Source organism: Centroberyx affinis, unplaced genomic scaffold (genome assembly GCF_046629955.1).
Source record: "Centroberyx affinis isolate AG114_WGS23_722 - 3 ecotype Tasmania unplaced genomic scaffold, CSIRO-AGI_Caff_v1 ptg000310l_1, whole genome shotgun sequence".
NCBI classification, from domain to species: domain Eukaryota; kingdom Metazoa; phylum Chordata; class Actinopteri; order Beryciformes; family Berycidae; genus Centroberyx; species Centroberyx affinis.
The window spans coordinates 50,740-67,473 of record NW_027278987.1 but is presented as its reverse complement, the minus strand read 5'-3'; the positions used below and the strand labels follow the sequence as shown (position 1 = coordinate 67,473).

Here is a 16,734-nt window from a genome sequence, read left to right as displayed (position 1 = left end):
CTCATGGCTTGAGTACAGTTGAAACGACGGTGGACAGAGTCACTTCCATCCCAGCTGTGGAAGGAGCCTTCTCTCCTCCTCAGACTCCCCGAGTGGATCTTGAAGGTGCATATCAATGTCATCAGCCTCCAGCCCCACTGGGCATGTATACACGAGACCTAGACAAAATCGCTAGGAATATCTTGAAATTTAACCCTGTCCTGGGTAGCTCAAACGACACAGCGACGTACCTCAGACAGTTGGAGTACTACCTTCGGAGACATCCAGAAGCACAATTGGATGACAAGGTGTACCTCTTGAAAGTCACCTCCAGTCGAGAGGTCAACAGCTTCATTGAACGTCAAGCCCCTGAAGTCCAAGCTAACTACGACTTGTTGGCTCAGGCCCTGACGCGGGAATTTTCAAATGTCAGTGACAATGAACCTGACTTAATAACCACCATGACTGTTAAACAGTCCAAGAATGAATCACCTCATGCCTATTACCACCGCTTGCGAAAGGCATTCTTCGGTAATATGAATGAACCAGGAATGGAACAAGAAAAGTCATTTAAGCAACTCTTCATTCGCAATCTGCATCCAGCGACCAGCCTCCACCTAGGCGTCGCTGCAGACGAAAGCATAATGACTAGTCTCCAATTGTGCGAACTTGCCACTAGGGCGTTCAATAAATTGAAAGTGCCTCAGAGTAAATCTGCTGAGCACCATGTTGTTAACAATGACAACTCAAAGGCCGCAGGCCTACGACTTGAAGATGTGCCAACCTCGCACACTCCGCCCATGGCCATTAAGCCATCGCGCTCATCATACAATAAAGATTCTAGGTTTCGCTCCAAGCAAACTGACTTTCAGTCAGGTAAGTCTAGAGCTGGAAACCATCCAACGGGCCAACATGAACGCCAGCCCGCACGTAACCGCCCATCAACGCGAGACTACGGTAACCATAGGACTTATAAGAGACCAGATGATCACCATCATCGCTATGGATCCCAGAATGATAGGTGGTGCCAAAGATCATTCCACCGCCACCATCGTTACCGATCCCAAAATGATGCACCGCATAGAGAAAGCCAAGATCATGGTAAGTCATTCAGCATGTCAGCTGATGAATTGAGATCCATGTGTAAAGAATTCACCTGCAGAGCTTTTGAGAAAATGCTCAGAGGAAAGAAAGGTAAGCAGTTATGACTAGCGGCGGTGGACTATGATCCACCAAAGAATGAGCATAAACGCTCCAAGACCGGCTTGCCTACGACATCTGAAACCAAACAGAACACATGTGTAACTCAGACAGTGATTCCTAACATTGGCAACAGCCAAACCCTGGATCCTGGAGAAACATGTGATGATTTGTATTTGAGGCCAGACAATGTGCCAATGCCTGCCAAAGCTGAAGTTGCAACACTGAAGAGAAGACCGCCTTTCCGCCGGTTCTTGTGCAACCTCACCAGAAAGGGTACAAAGCGAAAGCCCTTTCTTTCAACCAAGCTTGAAAACTCTCTACTCTGTGATGCTCTTGTGGACACAGGAGCTGACTTGACAGTCATGTCAAGTTCCGTGTATGACCAGCTGCAAACAGCCTCGTTTTCAAATGGCAGATACCCCGACATAGACCATTGTGATTTCAGTATCAGAGGTTTCACGGAAAACCAAACCCACATCGATCGAGTGATGCTTGTTGAGCTGAAAATTGGACCCATGGTCCTCATGCATCCCGTCTACGTGTCAGAGATGGACACTTTTCCTCTGATCCTTGGTATGGACCTCCTTGATCGGTTTGAAGCCTTGATCGACCTCAAACGCTTGAAAATCTACGCTCAGGTCAGAGAGCCACTGCCCATTCCCGACAAGTGGTTCCACGAAGACCAGTGCGATGCTCTGTGCATGGATATTCCAGCTCAGAAAAACATCCTTGACGATGCCCTTCTTGACTCAGCTCCAGATGAAACCAGCCAGGCTCGAGAGCCATGGCCACCTGCTGAGTTCTTCCACAACCAAGACACACTCTTGTGCTCTTTGGGCCCTTCACAGTCTGAAGGACAATGCCCCCTTGTGGTGAATGGCTTTGACTTGCAAAGCGCTCATGTTGAACATGTGACATTGAGTCTCAGGACAGAAAAGTCTTCCATCAGTCTTGAACGCCAAGTGGGGAACAAGGTCTGCGACACCTTCAGTCAACCAGTGGGGTCTCCAAGACATTCCTGCCCCATTGGTCAGACCCACAGAAGATCACAGACAAACTCTTCCCAGTGACCAACCAAAGCAAGATCAGTAGGGGTCAGAAGGACCTCACCTTTAAATCGGTTCAAAGGAACCAGAATGAACTGTTCAAAAACCCCATGGGACACGTAGGGGATTCTCCTGTTGTCAAATAAACAACACATAGGATTTCTTTTAAAGCACCCTGTGTGCTCATTCCCTCTTCTAACTCTTTAATTCATTGCTGCATTGAATAGTTGTAACTATTAGCGCGTGATACATTTAACTGTCCAGTTCACTCGTGATCATTTTAGTAAGAATATTCTTCCCTGACAGATATAACTGAGAGTAAGTTGATACTCTGTGTGCCAGAGCACACCTGCTTCATTGGTGGCGATAGACGCCACAGCATAGTCTAATTGCAGCCCTCAATAGTAACTGCTGTGATCTACAGTCTACTATCTTCAACTGCACTAATTCCAATTGATCAAAGCCTTGTTGTGTGCTGTGCTGTCTAACTACTGTGCCTCTTCTAACCAACGTGCATGCCCTCTGTGTCATCCTCACGATGAAGATTTTCTGGGTGCTCGTGTTCCTATTCAGCGCTTATGTTGCTGATCAGAGCTGGACCAAAGATCAGTTTAGTGATGCTGAGATTAACATAACTCACAGGTTACACCAGTTTGAGAAGTTCAAGTTCACACAAGCTAAGCTGCATGGCTCACAGCGCTCCAAACATTTTCTGGGTGTAGTTGTAACAACTGCCTCCGCTGGTGACTCCCTGTTTTCCATCGGGACCTCCACAGTGAACGCAGTTAGGTTGTCCACTGGTAAACAACAGATTCATGATTTACAGGTACAACTGCCCAAAATCCATCAACAGACAACCGATCAATTTACACAAACCCAAACAATTGGTAGAAAATTCCAAGGCACTGTTGTAGTTCTCAACACTGACAGCACTGTTTTCAGCGAAACCTTTAACTCTGCAAGTCACTTATTAGAAGTGATACAGTATGATTTGGCCCATACTCAAAAGGTTAACATGCTAATGACAAACATGCTCAGAGAAGTCAGTTCCTCCATCGACAGCCTGACCATGAGCCGCATCCTTCCATATTTGATGACTTTTAGCCTGGTGAATGACATCCTTTCAAGAACCATAGCTGGTAATGTCATTCCCTTGCAAATGCACCTAGTCTCCAACTTAGGTAATGCTCCTCATCTATGCATGAGCACAGAGGCTCAAGAAGTGGCCTTGCTGCTCAGCCTCCCAAGTGTAGACCATAAGAATATCTACAGGTTGAAGGATATGATGAATGTTGGCATGTGGAAAAGTGACATCCAGGTCAAAGTGAACACTTCTTCTGTTATGGCAAACCATGACAGTAATTGCAAATTGTACGTAATACCTAACCTAATAATGTGCACATCAAGACAATCAATTTTTGTGTCCAAGCAGAACCTTTGTGAGGAATGACACCGACCAATCGTGTGGCATTCACCCATCGAGCAACAGCTCGCATTGCAGAGCCGAGGTTACCTCCCGCTCTGTCACAGACACCAAAGAAATGGTTGGGAAATGTTTGCTAGTTACTTCCCTTGCGTCCATTGCCACTCTCACGCATGGAAGACATGACACGGCTAACAGAATTACTCTACCCAACCACACTATGTGGATCCAATGTCCTAGCCTGTATCCTCTGCCGAAACAAGTCTATAACAGTGATAATTTTGATGGCCTTGGCACTGGCTCTGGCCTGCGTGCCGTCCACTCCAGCACTGCCCCAGCTTGTCAATGATTCATGAAGTATGCCTTCAATGATGACCTTAGTTTAGCAATGATATACTGTATATGCTCAGTTAGCTACCACAACTTATGGTTAGGATATGAATGTAACTATTAGTTTACACTTAGACTTAGCGTGCATGTTGTTTGTCAAGTTTATTAGTGATTATTATAGGAGAGACCCTTAGAGCGCCCTATCACACTGAAGCCACTTCAGACAAACACACTTCTGTTAATTCCACTGTTACATATACACACCTCACTGCCCATGTGTCTGACAATGATCATACTGTGTGCCAGTGATGCTTGTTTGTGTCCTGCAATGATGCTCCAGTTCTTTCCAGGAGACGCACCATTACCGGACAAGTGGGGGAATGTAGTAACTGCACCCACACCGTCATTGTCATCACACATCTGGAAGGGCCTTACATCCTGTGTGTGAGCCTCTGCCCTGATAACGGATCAGGAAAGTGGATGGAAAGTGGTTGGATCGTAAAGGAGGCCACTGACCTCTTGGTAAATCACTCCATTTTCACTCTCCAGAGCTGGTATCAAGGACCAGACCTGGTAAATAACCATAAAACACCAACACTCAGCCCTGTCTTTGGTAATCCCCAAAGAGACAGAGAGTCTGAGATGACACCCATTGGAATGTTGCCAAAATCAAGAGAAATCTTTGATACAGACTCATGAAACCTTGGGTATCACATTGTGGTGGACTCTAATGTATATGACAAATTTTATGTGTAACTGTGATGTTTTATATAATAGTTATTTACGTTATTCAATTTTGTTATCTTTACATAGGGCTTCGATAGCCATGTTTGATATTAAAGTGTTCAGGAATTTGTGCTGAGTTTAATAATGTTAATGTTACAACGGTCAATTATATTGGATAGATCTGGGAACCAAAAGTAGGGTTTCATGCATATGTAATGAGCCGTAAAACTAGACATGCCAGCCCACGCACACACCCCTCAACTGATCACAACAAAACCAAACACACACATTTCATGCACTTTACGTGGTCGCGACACGTGTGCTAACGGAGTCTGACAACAACTTTGTTCCAAAGTTTGTCTCCAAAGACGGACTCAACTGCATCATCATCATCAAGCCAAGTAGAAGCCTGTTTCATCCGAAACAGTGAAGATTGCCTTGCTGCCTGCCTGTCTGCCTGACAAATACACACACACCAGCACGTGTGTCTGTGCCTTCTACAACCTCACTATCAGCTATCCTGCTGAGTTTAACTCTGAAGAATCATCAGAACCTCCAGAGTGGGTCGGCGTTAGCCTTGAGAGACCCACAGCCCTGTCCAGCAGCCTGCGTGCTCCAGCCTGCGTGCTTCACCCTGTTGCGGCCTGCTGAGATCAACTGAACAGACGTCGGATCTTCATCCTCCAGCACCTCGTCGAGCCGAGACTCCTCACAGCCTCCCGGCCTCAGCGTGCTTCATCTCCCTCCGGACCTCCGCTGGTGTCGTATGTACTGATCATTGTCCGCTGGGCATCATATCATACATCACACATAGCTATTCCATTACATTCACACTTCACACACATATCACACATCTTATTACGGCTCCCTATAGTTATAGTGACCATTCAGTTATTCAAAGATTCATTTGAGTTATCCAGATAGTTATACTGTCGCCCTTTATTCCTATCTTGCCGACTCATGTCTTCCACTGCTCATCTTCCATGATTGTGTCTGCTGAAATGTTGGTTTAATTATCAGTGTTTTATATTTACATGATCATCTATTCCTATTGCCATTGATTCATCACAATTCATAGGTATACCTCTTGTATATACTGTACTATATTCACTTGTATTTACCTGATTATTGAGTGTGCTTAGTTTAGTAATAAATATATTATTCTGCATAAAGTCACCTCCTGTGTTCAGTGTGTGGGTTTAAATTCAAACATGCCGAGAGTTCACTCCTTCAGATGAGACCTGTTAATGCTGTCTGTTATCTGGTGCCCCGTTCTTAATTCTCATTGAAGCTAACTCTAAATTATATTGATATCAGACACCATTAATACCTATCACCACTACAATGTAAAATGTATAAAAAAATTAAATTACAAAAAAGATTAGCTTCACGTTGACAACTTTAAAATGCTGCTTACATGTACATGTATGTCAATAAATCAGTATTAATATTCCAATAATTTATGAAAAATATAACTCTCTAAATGGGGACAGTTTGCATAATAAGTACGTTTACTTTGATACTCTAAGTACATTTTGCTGTCAATACTTATGTACTTTTACTTAAGTAAGATTTTGAATGCAGGACTTTTACTTGTAATGGAGTATCTTTACATTGTTGTATTGCTACTTTTACTTAAGTAAAACATCTCAGTACTTCTTCCACCACTGTGCGCTGGAAATATATTGACGTGGTGTCACGTCATCTACATTTGGCCAGTTATCCACAAGAAAAAGGAAAATACACCACCAAACAACAAAATGTTCCCAGAAATGCAAGGCTCATTGCCAATAGCTATTTTTAACAGTGTTAAGCTGTTTCAGTGGATTTTTCCTTTAAACATTTTGGGACAAGTTCACAGTGTTGGACAGAGAGAAAAAAAATGATTGCTTGACCAAGGAAATTTAACAGCACTCCAACCCAACAAGGGAGTTCAGCCCTACTGTTGTTTGGCTCCACTAGTAGTTACCAGATCATTTGTTCTGACTTCTGATGACTAAACAGTGATGGAGGCATATCAGTGTAGGACAGTGATTCTCAACCTTTTTCATATCAAGGACCCCCTAATTTACACATCAGAGCCACAGACCCCTAATTTGATGAGATTTTGTCTCTCGGACAAAATCTGAGAATATTTTTATTGTTAGATATGATTTTGTCCAGAATTCCAAGACTATTTGTATTGTAGGTAGAGAGATAACAGTGAAACTATGATCAAAATAGTCATTCTTCTACCTCTCTAATTGTGTTAACTTTGTGTTAAATTAAATAATGCTGAAGTTTAACAATTCATCAATTTGCTGGGGACCCCCTGGAACCCCCTCAAGGACCCCTGGTGGTCCCTGGACCCCTCGTTGAGAACCACTGGTGTAGCAGATATCCACTGTTCATACAAAGCACCTGGTGTAAAAAGCGCTCAGTTAGGGTTTGCATACCTTGTAGACGTGAAGGAAGAGTATGGAGAGGTAGAGGAGGATGACGATGAGGAAGGGCACGATGAAGACGATGGCCAGAGGGGTGAAGACCCACACCAGGTATTCCAGAACACTGAAGTAGTCCTCCACCTGACCCAGGCCTGCCCACTCCTCCCATGCATGGAACACACACACCTGTGGACCAAGTCAGCTGTTTAACCAGCCAGTCAGCTCTACCAGGAACACACACTCACCTCTCAACCACTTCCTTCATTCAACTATTGAATTGATGCTCTTCGTATGCTGAGTGCACCTCAATCATGCACATTTGAAACACATAATCCTTGGACTCAATCAATCAATGAATCAGTCACTTCCTTAAAGAGTAACTAAACCCCACCCATATCTGTGGTGAAGCCTGACATCTACTGGTGAAAAGTCGGGTACTGAACTGGCCATCTGCTATTGGCTGGTCTTTGGTGCCAGGTGATGTCACCACCTGCAGGCATGCGAACTGGTTAGAGGTGAAAAAGGTGAGAAGGATGCGTGAGCATAGAAAAACACCGACCCGCTAGTGGGGTCCAGGAGAACCCTCCCCTGGAGATTTTTTTTTTTGAAAAATAAGCTACTAAATGCTCGTTTCTGATGACTTTTAGGATTACTCTGGTGCTGGTCACAAGATAACAGAATTACAAGATTGAGCCAAATAAACTACAAAGTATTAATTTATTAAGTGCAAATTAGGGCCGAGATATGGACCAAAAATCATATCTCGGTATTTTTAGGCTGAATGGCGATACACGATATATATCTCTGTATTTTGTACAAAGTGGGCTAAATGTTCAGTTGTAAGTAGGGCTGGGCGATATGGACAAAATCAAATATCGCGATATTTTTGACCAAACACCTCGATATTGATATTGTGACAATATTGTAGGGATGACTATTGGTGCTTTCACAAAATATTTACACAATGAGATTTTTGATAAATAATCATCAGTAATGTGGATATAACAGCTAGAACTGGTCTGGTAAGTTCAGAAAATGACATCACTTTACTGTAATGCAGCCTTTAAAACCAGGAAAAGACACTTATGCCATATCACAATATTACAATATCCAAAATCTAAGACGATATCTAGTCTCATATCACAATATCGATATAATATCGATATATTGCCCAGCCCTAGTGCAAATTTACTTTTACATATGATATGCTCACATTAACAAAGAAAATGAACAAAGGGCAGCCCCACCAGGTACACAACTAATTACAATTATACCAGTGTTGCCAACTTGTTTCCAAGGAAAGTAGCTATTAGCTGCTCAAAAAGTCGCTAGAAGTCGGCAGATGACGTCATATGCTAATTTGCATATCAATATATAACCTACAGTCCCCGCTCGCAGCGGAGGGAGGGGGGCTACGCTGTGTGTGGGAAGCGCTGTGATCATCAGACCTCTCTGGATGACAAGCAAGTAGAGCAAACCGGCATCAGCCTTACCTAGCCTTACCCTAACCCCCCCCCCCCCCCCCAAAACGAATCACGTAAGTGGCCTATTTTGGATTCAAAACGGCGAATGGTGAAAGGTGACAAGTTTGCATGCCTGCACCTGTTGTACTCTATAGAAGGTAACATTGCGGGGCATCAAAGACCAGCCAATAGCAGATGGCCAGTGCAGTACCCTACTTTTCACCAGTAGATGTCAGGCTTCACCACAGACTTGGGTTTGGGGTTCAGTTACTCTAATTAATTAAACAAAAGCAATGGATGAATATGGCCAGCCACACACTTACACACTCTAGGGACGCACTAATATCACTTTTTCACTGTCAACACGAGGTTCCTACCAGGAAAGAGACGGAATCTTCAGCTGCCGACAGACAGGATTGGTTCCCGCTGTCTGACATGCTGCTATTCCAGCCAGTCAGAAAACCAGTCGGTCAACCAGCCAGCTGGCCACAACAATCAGTCAGCCAGCCAGCCTCAGGTGGAAGGATCACCTAAAAGAGTAGAGAGAGAAACCATCACAAACTCACTTCCATACTTTAATATACAAACAAGCAATGGTAAGACCTATCAAGAAATAATGTTGGCTGTTTGCGATGGCTGTTGTTGAGAGCTGAGGACAAAATACACTCCTATAAAGGCATACACACTAAAAAGTCAAAGTGTTCTACCAAAGTAAATAATGCTGAAATAAGGCCATAATACAGAGGCAGCTTACTGAGGCAACGGGATGGGCAAATGGGATCAATTCAGGGCGAATAACAGTGGGCAAAAAGCAACACAAGTATAATACGGGACTACTGTTAGCCATAGCTGATAGGAAAACTGCCCATTCCCTAAAACAGTGGTTCTCAAAGTGGGGTCCGGGGAGCCCCAGGGGTCCTTGAGGGGGTTCCAGGTGGTCCCCAGCAAAAAGGGGAATCATTTATTTTCACTATAATTCTATCCATAAGTAACACAATGACAGAATGTATGACTATTTTGGTCATGGGTTTCATACAGTTTCTGTAATAAAACATCTAAAAGCAAAAACCCTATCAGATGGGGGACCCTGGAACTAAATCTTATCAAATGGGGGTCCGTAGTCTAATTTGTGTCAGTTTAGGGGTCCTTGACATGAAAAAAGTTTGAGAACCACTGCCCTAAAAAATATAATATGTTCTGTATAATGTACAGTATATGGAATATCAACAGGACTTTGGCTTCATCTAAAGCTACCAAAAAGGTTCTAGTTTTGATAGTCAATCCAACCATATGGTGCCACATCAAGAGTTAACATTTTTTTGCACTTCCGTCTCAACTGGCTAAGAGTTGAAGACAGGCTGATCGCTGCGCTTCCACTCTCAACATGGAAAGTTTTGCAATCAAAAACTCCATCATATCAGTATAGTCAATTAAGACACAATTTAGAGTCATATACATATGCCACCAGACAGGCAACAGAAGGCCGGTTTTCACTTCCCAAGGCAAACACTGATTTCCTTAAACGCACAGTAGTATATAGAGCAATGAAAACATGGAATTCTTCACCTCTGTCACTGACTAAATTAACACAGAATTCAATGTTTAAAAAGCAAATAAGGAAACACCTAGGAACATCATATTTGTAGGATGCTATGCATATGCAGATTTGTAGTTTTTTGCTGTTAACTGTTGAGAGAGTCATCAGTGTAAGTTTTACTCATACATATTAATGTTATTTTCTTTTTTAAATATACAGTACTGTGCACATGAAAAAAGTCTGTAAAGCGAAGACACTTTCAAAAATAATGAAATGAAAAGTTTCTGAATATTAAAAAATAAATACTATAAAGAGCAGTCTACTGACACACTATTGCAGAAGACAAATAAACAAACATCTAAGACAATATTTCTATAAAAAAAACCTAGGGTGCCTAAGAGTTTTGCACAGTACTGTATGTCTTATGTTTATGTTTGCCATTTGTGTTGACTGTAATGTTTAATGTATGTTTTTAAATGTGGACCCCAGGAAGACTAGCTGTGCTTTAGGGCAAAGCTAACAAATAAACAAACATAATACAATCAATTTGATATGTGATAGCATTGGATAGACAGTTGGAAACTAAAAGACTTGCATATGAGCACTGTCTGGTACTACACTGCATCAAATGACTGCTACTGTATGATTAGAGAGGACTTATACACTGTTTGGATTATCAGTGTTAGGCGATTTAAGAGACTAGGGTAGAAATGCGTTACAAATGTTCTATCACCTCTACAACACACACAACGGCCTCAGACATAAGATTACTAGCTATATAGTAAGTAGTATCGAAATGCTATTGATGTAACGCTATGTCAGTCCAAGATGCAACATAATGAACATGTATGAACGACAAGTTTATTCTGAATGGCGCAGAACTTGTCTTCAAGTAGGCTATAACGTCGTCTAAAATAATGATAAAAGATAATGAGTTAAAGTACAGACCATGAGGAGGAAAAGGATCAGAATTGGACCTCCTGTCATCTGACAGCAAGCTAACAACACTCGTTAACAAGCTAATGTCATCCAAAATAAAAAACAAAATATGAAAACATTACCTTATTCTGTTATTCTGCACATAGATACGAATTAACGACACCTGTTGCTGTGTTTCACATTACACATCCCCATCATACACAAGAAAAAACACCTTTTGGTGATGACTCTACTTGGTCAGCTAGCAGCTAGCAGCTAGCAGCTTCGCTGTTTCCCCCCGGAAACTTTTGGATGTAACACAACCCGGAACCACCCTGAAGCATCATGTCAACTAGAGATGAGCTAACTTGTGTTTGAGTGTGTGTGTGTGTGAGAGAGAGAGAGACGTGTGGATGTGAGTGAGTGTGTGTGGTTGTCCAGTAACGTTATATTTTCCCGCTGACGTGGATAGGAATTAAAACAGATAATTTGTTGTTTTTATTTGGCTGCTAGAATCTGTACGGCCGGGCTGCTGTCTGCCTCATAAGTGATTATTAACGGATTGATATCATCATGATGATCGATAAGACCAGGGTGAGGGTGGTGGCAGATATTTTCTTTAGCCAGAGTCACTCATCTGGTGAGGAACCCGTCCACTGCCTCTGCTCCAGAGCCTTTGTGCAGTAAGTATGCCTCTCTCTCAGTTTTCTATTCAGTTTGCTTTATTGGCATGAATGGTTTGATTAACAGCATTGTCAAAGCATTTAACCCAGAGCTGTGACCAAGTCAACTGTGCTTGAGTCCCAAGTCAGTCTCAAGTCTTGAGGCACTAGTCTCAAGCAGGGGCGGACTTAGGGATTTGGGGGCCCTAGGCAAAGGCAAGCATGGGGCCCCCTGAATCCCAACCCTCTCCCTTTTTAATCCATCCTTTCTACATATTACCATCAAGTTGGGGCTGAGAAAACTATGCATGCAAGGGCACTTTTTGTTGTTTTTCTGCCCCATTTGTGTAGCTTGCTTTTTTTTGTTTTGGGTGTTACTTCTCTCTCAGCTACTGTTGCAGTGGCAAGAAAAATTTAGTACCGAAATGGTAACAAAATAGTAGACAAGTAGCAAAATTGCACTAGAAGTGGAATAACCCACTATAGCCTGACTGATTAGGGTGGGTGACCATGACTGAAGATTGAAATAATTTATTGTAACAAAAAGTACATTTATTTTATATTGATTAAAAACAAGTTTACATTAGTTCTATTCTCGTCTTTTTTGGGGGCCCTCTGGCTAACGGGGCCCAAGGCAGTCGCCTACCTTTGCCTAATGGTAAGACCACCCCTGGTCTCAAGTCAAGTCCCAAGTCTAAATATAGATTATTAAGTCCAGTCACAACAAATCAAGAGTCCAGTATCAATTTAATATCTTAAAGAAAACTAAATATCTTAGTTTAATGCATAATCAAAAAGCTAAATAACTAGTTCATAACAACAAAAAAACTGTTGCATGATGACTGTGTGTGTGTGTGTGTGTGTGTGTGTTGATGAAGGATCTTGGTTGCTTTGTATCAATATTTCTCTGTGTATGTATGGGGTAACTCTTTCTTCAGGGACAGAATTAATGAATCTAAGTAAACAAAAGTAAAGGCTAGATGTAGAAAGAACAAGTCAATAGTATTAGTAATTATTTCCAATTGATTCATATTCAACATGTTTGCATTGACTTGACTGTAAATGTTGTAAAACAAGAAAATACAACACTGCGGGTTTGAGCATGGGTGGATGAAGCTGTAGTTATTCTTGCTCTTCATCAGCTTCTTCCTCTTATTTGTCCTCTCTCTCTCTCTCTCTGTCTCTCCAGGGATCGTGAGTTGTATCGGTCTGATAACAGATTCCTCTCCTCTGACCTGGCAGACACTGCAGTCCAAGGTGTGTTAGATCAACACAAACAACACAACACTCATATTTCAAAAGAATTAAAGGTCCTATATCGTGTAAAGCAGGACTCACCTTGCCTCTGTTGCCCAAAGTGTTTTTTTCTTTTTTATAATATTTTTATTGGGATTTTCCATAATACAGTGCAGAAAACAGAGACACATATCAGAAAACAAGAGCAAAGTAGAAACGAAGGACAAAAAAAACAAAAACAGGACATATTTAAAGAAAAGAATGAATTACACTGCTGCATCACTAGCACAACACATCTTAGCACAAAGTACTCAATGAAAGAGGTGGACGGCACACTATGAATTTTGTTGCTGGTCAGGTTCAGTGTCACATTGAGGTGATCCAGAAATGTCTGCCATATATCAGAAAATTTATTAAGACTGTCCATCATGCCATATCGAACTTTCTCCATATGTAATATACCAGTGAGCTCAGTTAACCAGGTCTTAAACTGAGGCACAGTATCTGACTTCCAGAGCCTTAAAATTGCTTTCTTTGCGATTACATACATATATAATAGTGCTTTGCATGGAAACACTGTGGTTTAGTAAGGAGAGAGAAAACCCAAATAGTGCAATCTCTGGATCAGGTTCAAACACACAGCCGTACATGTCAGAGAACCACTTGAATATGTCACACCAAAAATGATACAGTTTTGGGCATGTCCAGAAAAGATGGGTCAGAGAGCCTTCTGCAGATTTACATTGATCACATAGAGAGGAAATGGTAGGAAAGATTCTGTGCAAATTAGTTTTTGAATAATGAAGCCTGTGCATCACCTTAAATTGGATTTACTGATGTCTGGCATTAATAGAACAAGATTGGATCCTGCTAAGGCCCTCCTCCCAAACACAAAGTGTTTTTTTCAAAGCGGTTGAGCGGTTGTCATTGTTTATTAACCAGAGAGTTTTCCCTACCTGTAGCTGCCCGGCTGCGGTGTCTCGAAACGGTTAGCCAATCGAAACAGAGGGGCCGTTAATATTAATGAGCCTTAAAGACACGGCGACAGAAACAGTTCTCGTTAAGGCCCAGAGAGATGCTGGAAAATAAACGTGTAAAAATGGATTGAGAGTGTTTTTGGTACATGACACCACACACACAGCTTTGAATGGACCTCAAGGCATAAAATAAAACACTGGAAAGTGGAGAATATGGGACTTTTAAATGAGGAGGGCAAATAAGGAATTCCTGTTGTGCCCCAACTAGTATTTTCACTTCTATTCCAATACTGAGCTTAAAGGAAAATTCCATCCTCGGATACTCTCATACTGTAATATATCATCAATTTGTGATGTTCCATGCATTCCAGGAGTTATTTTGTGTGTTATATTTTCCTTGTATCCACTTGCCCTCAACCTGCCTCGTCCGTTTGTGCTTCATTTAGTGATTTCCTACATTTCTCTGTAGAACCCCCCCTAGAACATTTTTGCCTCAAAGATCCATAATGTCAACGCCATTTTGGATTTGTTGAAAAACCTTTTAAAAGTCCCTCTTCTCATAAACTGCAGGTCAGAATGACATGACATTTGGCAGGCACATTCATTTGGTCTGCCTTTACTAAATAAACACGTATCGTTTTGCAGCCTACTCACAGTTTGATGACTCTTGTGACGTGAAGTGATGCTGCTGCTGTTACATTCATTCAAATAACAAAAATAGGCCTTTACAATTTCCACAAACAGGTAGGGCTGGGCGATAATTCAATATTATTGTTTATCGTCTTTCAGTGGAATCATATCGTGATGATATGAAGACATTTTAATATCGTGACACACATTTCTGCCGTCTAAATTGATGATGACAAGTAAATTTTACTTAAAAACTCTCATAAAATGAGGTATGGTAGGAATATTATTTGAATATTTCTGTTTTGTTTGACATCACACCTAACATTACCATTCGGTTCAATGAGATGAACATTCATTTGATTATTTAACATGATTTTGCATACATGAACCATATCATGATATATATTGATATCGAGAATATCCTTATGATTATCATGATATTGATTTCAACCGTATCGCCCAGCCCTACAAACAGGCCTACAAAGAATAAAAGTATATCTAAAAACACAATATAAAAACAGTAGAGATAATAATGAAAAGGATAAAAAAAAAAAACAATAATAAAGGTATGTTACTCTAAGTTGCCTGTTAATTTATTAACATCGGCGTTTTACTAATGCAGTAAAGCTGAGTTTCACATTGTGTGCCCCTCTATTCACAGAGGAGGACCATGAAGAAGAGGAAGAGGAGGTAGAGGAGGAGGTGTTAGATGAAGAGGCTCAGCTGATGGCCAGCATGGGTCTGCCACTGGCCTTCATCAGCTCTTCTGCCCAGAGGAGAACGGTGAGTGACAACTACTGTAGTAGCACTACTGCTGGACCGTTGCCATGGCTACCACTGTAGTCCTACAGCAAGATGGGGCAGTGATACTATGGCTGCTAGGCTTGGGCGTTATCCAAAATTTCAAACCCACTTGAATTCAAAAGACACATTTTTCACTTATGATTACTTACTGTTATTTTACTGTCCTACCTGTAGTAGATTATAGGTTTATAGGTTTAGAAGCTTGTACAATAAGTGATCTAAGCAAGGGGTGGGAAACTTCTTTTTTTTTTACATCATTATTCTCATTTTCATTGAAAAACGTATTAAAATGATTATGGTGTGATTTTTGCGGGGATCTGTACCAAACAAAGATGTTTTCTTAAGTCTGTAGAATATGATGTGTAGGCCAGGACATCTTTGCAGCATGACAATATTTCATTTAAAATGGTATTTTGACACACATTTCGCCTTTAACAAATATTGCACCTCCTGCGATTTGAAAATTGCAGTAGGCCATATTGCAATTTCGATAAAATTTCAATCAGCCCTAATAGATAGATAGTAGATAGATGGATAGATGGATAGATTGATCAACTTTATTAATCCAAGGGGGAAATTGGGTTGGTCACATGCGCGTAAAAGACAGATTCCACAGCAAACATAAAACAGATCACACAGTCCATAAAAACACATAGAAAAAACAATACATTCCAAGAGGACAACACAACCAATCAGGATATCAATTATTTACTTATTTAGTTTACTTTTCCCTTTTTTGTTAGCAACTGCTAAAATACTTGTTCTTAGTAAATATGTTGAGTAGAAATGTTCTTGCCTGCATATTTGCATTTTTTTTTTATCAATTATTTATTGTGTATATAAGGACCCTTCCTTATATACACAATAAATAATTGATCACAAAAGCAGCAAAAGGAGCACCATCACAGTCACAAAAGTGACACAAGGCAAACAAAGCAAAGTATACTACAACAGACCCCCCCCCCCATTTCCCCTGTTTCCCTCCCACCAACCCACTCCACCCCCACCCTCTAGCCCCTAACATGATGGACCAAGGCAGTGTACGTAGATAAAAACAGACACAAAAACGGCAAACAAACATTAACAGAACTACCAGTACAACCCACCCATTCCTCCCCACCCCACCCCCCTGCTACCCAGGAATCCCATGATCATTATAGACATAAACCAGCAGCATTCAGACACAAAGGAATTAGATCATTATGCTAATTTCTTCCATCATCCATGGTAATATCCACAGAAATAGTCAAGACATAAAATATATGTATATATGAAGTAACCAAAGAATGTACCTATAGTATATACAGTATATATAATATTCTAAACAAGTAAGCAAGCAAGCAAATACATGAAAGCACAGCTGAAAAAGATAGTTAA

At 41.3% G+C, this 16,734-nt stretch overlaps 2 protein-coding genes across 2 annotated transcripts in view; one reads left to right on the top strand and one right to left on the bottom strand.

The window, feature by feature from the left end:
- Positions 1–11,290, bottom strand: part of tmem68 (transmembrane protein 68) — a 36,860-nt gene extending 25,570 nt beyond the window's left edge. The window contains 3 exon segments of the mRNA XM_071515124.1: positions 7,143–7,316; positions 8,971–9,123; positions 11,192–11,290. Of these exon segments, the coding sequence (XP_071371225.1) occupies positions 7,143–7,316; positions 8,971–9,030 (234 nt within the window). The 5' untranslated portion in view covers positions 9,031–9,123; positions 11,192–11,290.
- Positions 11,291–11,442: 152 nt separating this feature from the next.
- Positions 11,443–16,734, top strand: part of tgs1 (trimethylguanosine synthase 1) — a 34,091-nt gene continuing 28,799 nt past the window's right edge. Inside the window, exons 1-3 of the mRNA XM_071515125.1 lie at positions 11,443–11,731; positions 12,900–12,967; positions 15,215–15,336. Coding sequence (XP_071371226.1) covers positions 11,622–11,731; positions 12,900–12,967; positions 15,215–15,336 — 300 coding nt within the window. The 5' untranslated portion in view covers positions 11,443–11,621. The remainder of the gene's footprint in view (positions 11,732–12,899; positions 12,968–15,214; positions 15,337–16,734) is intronic.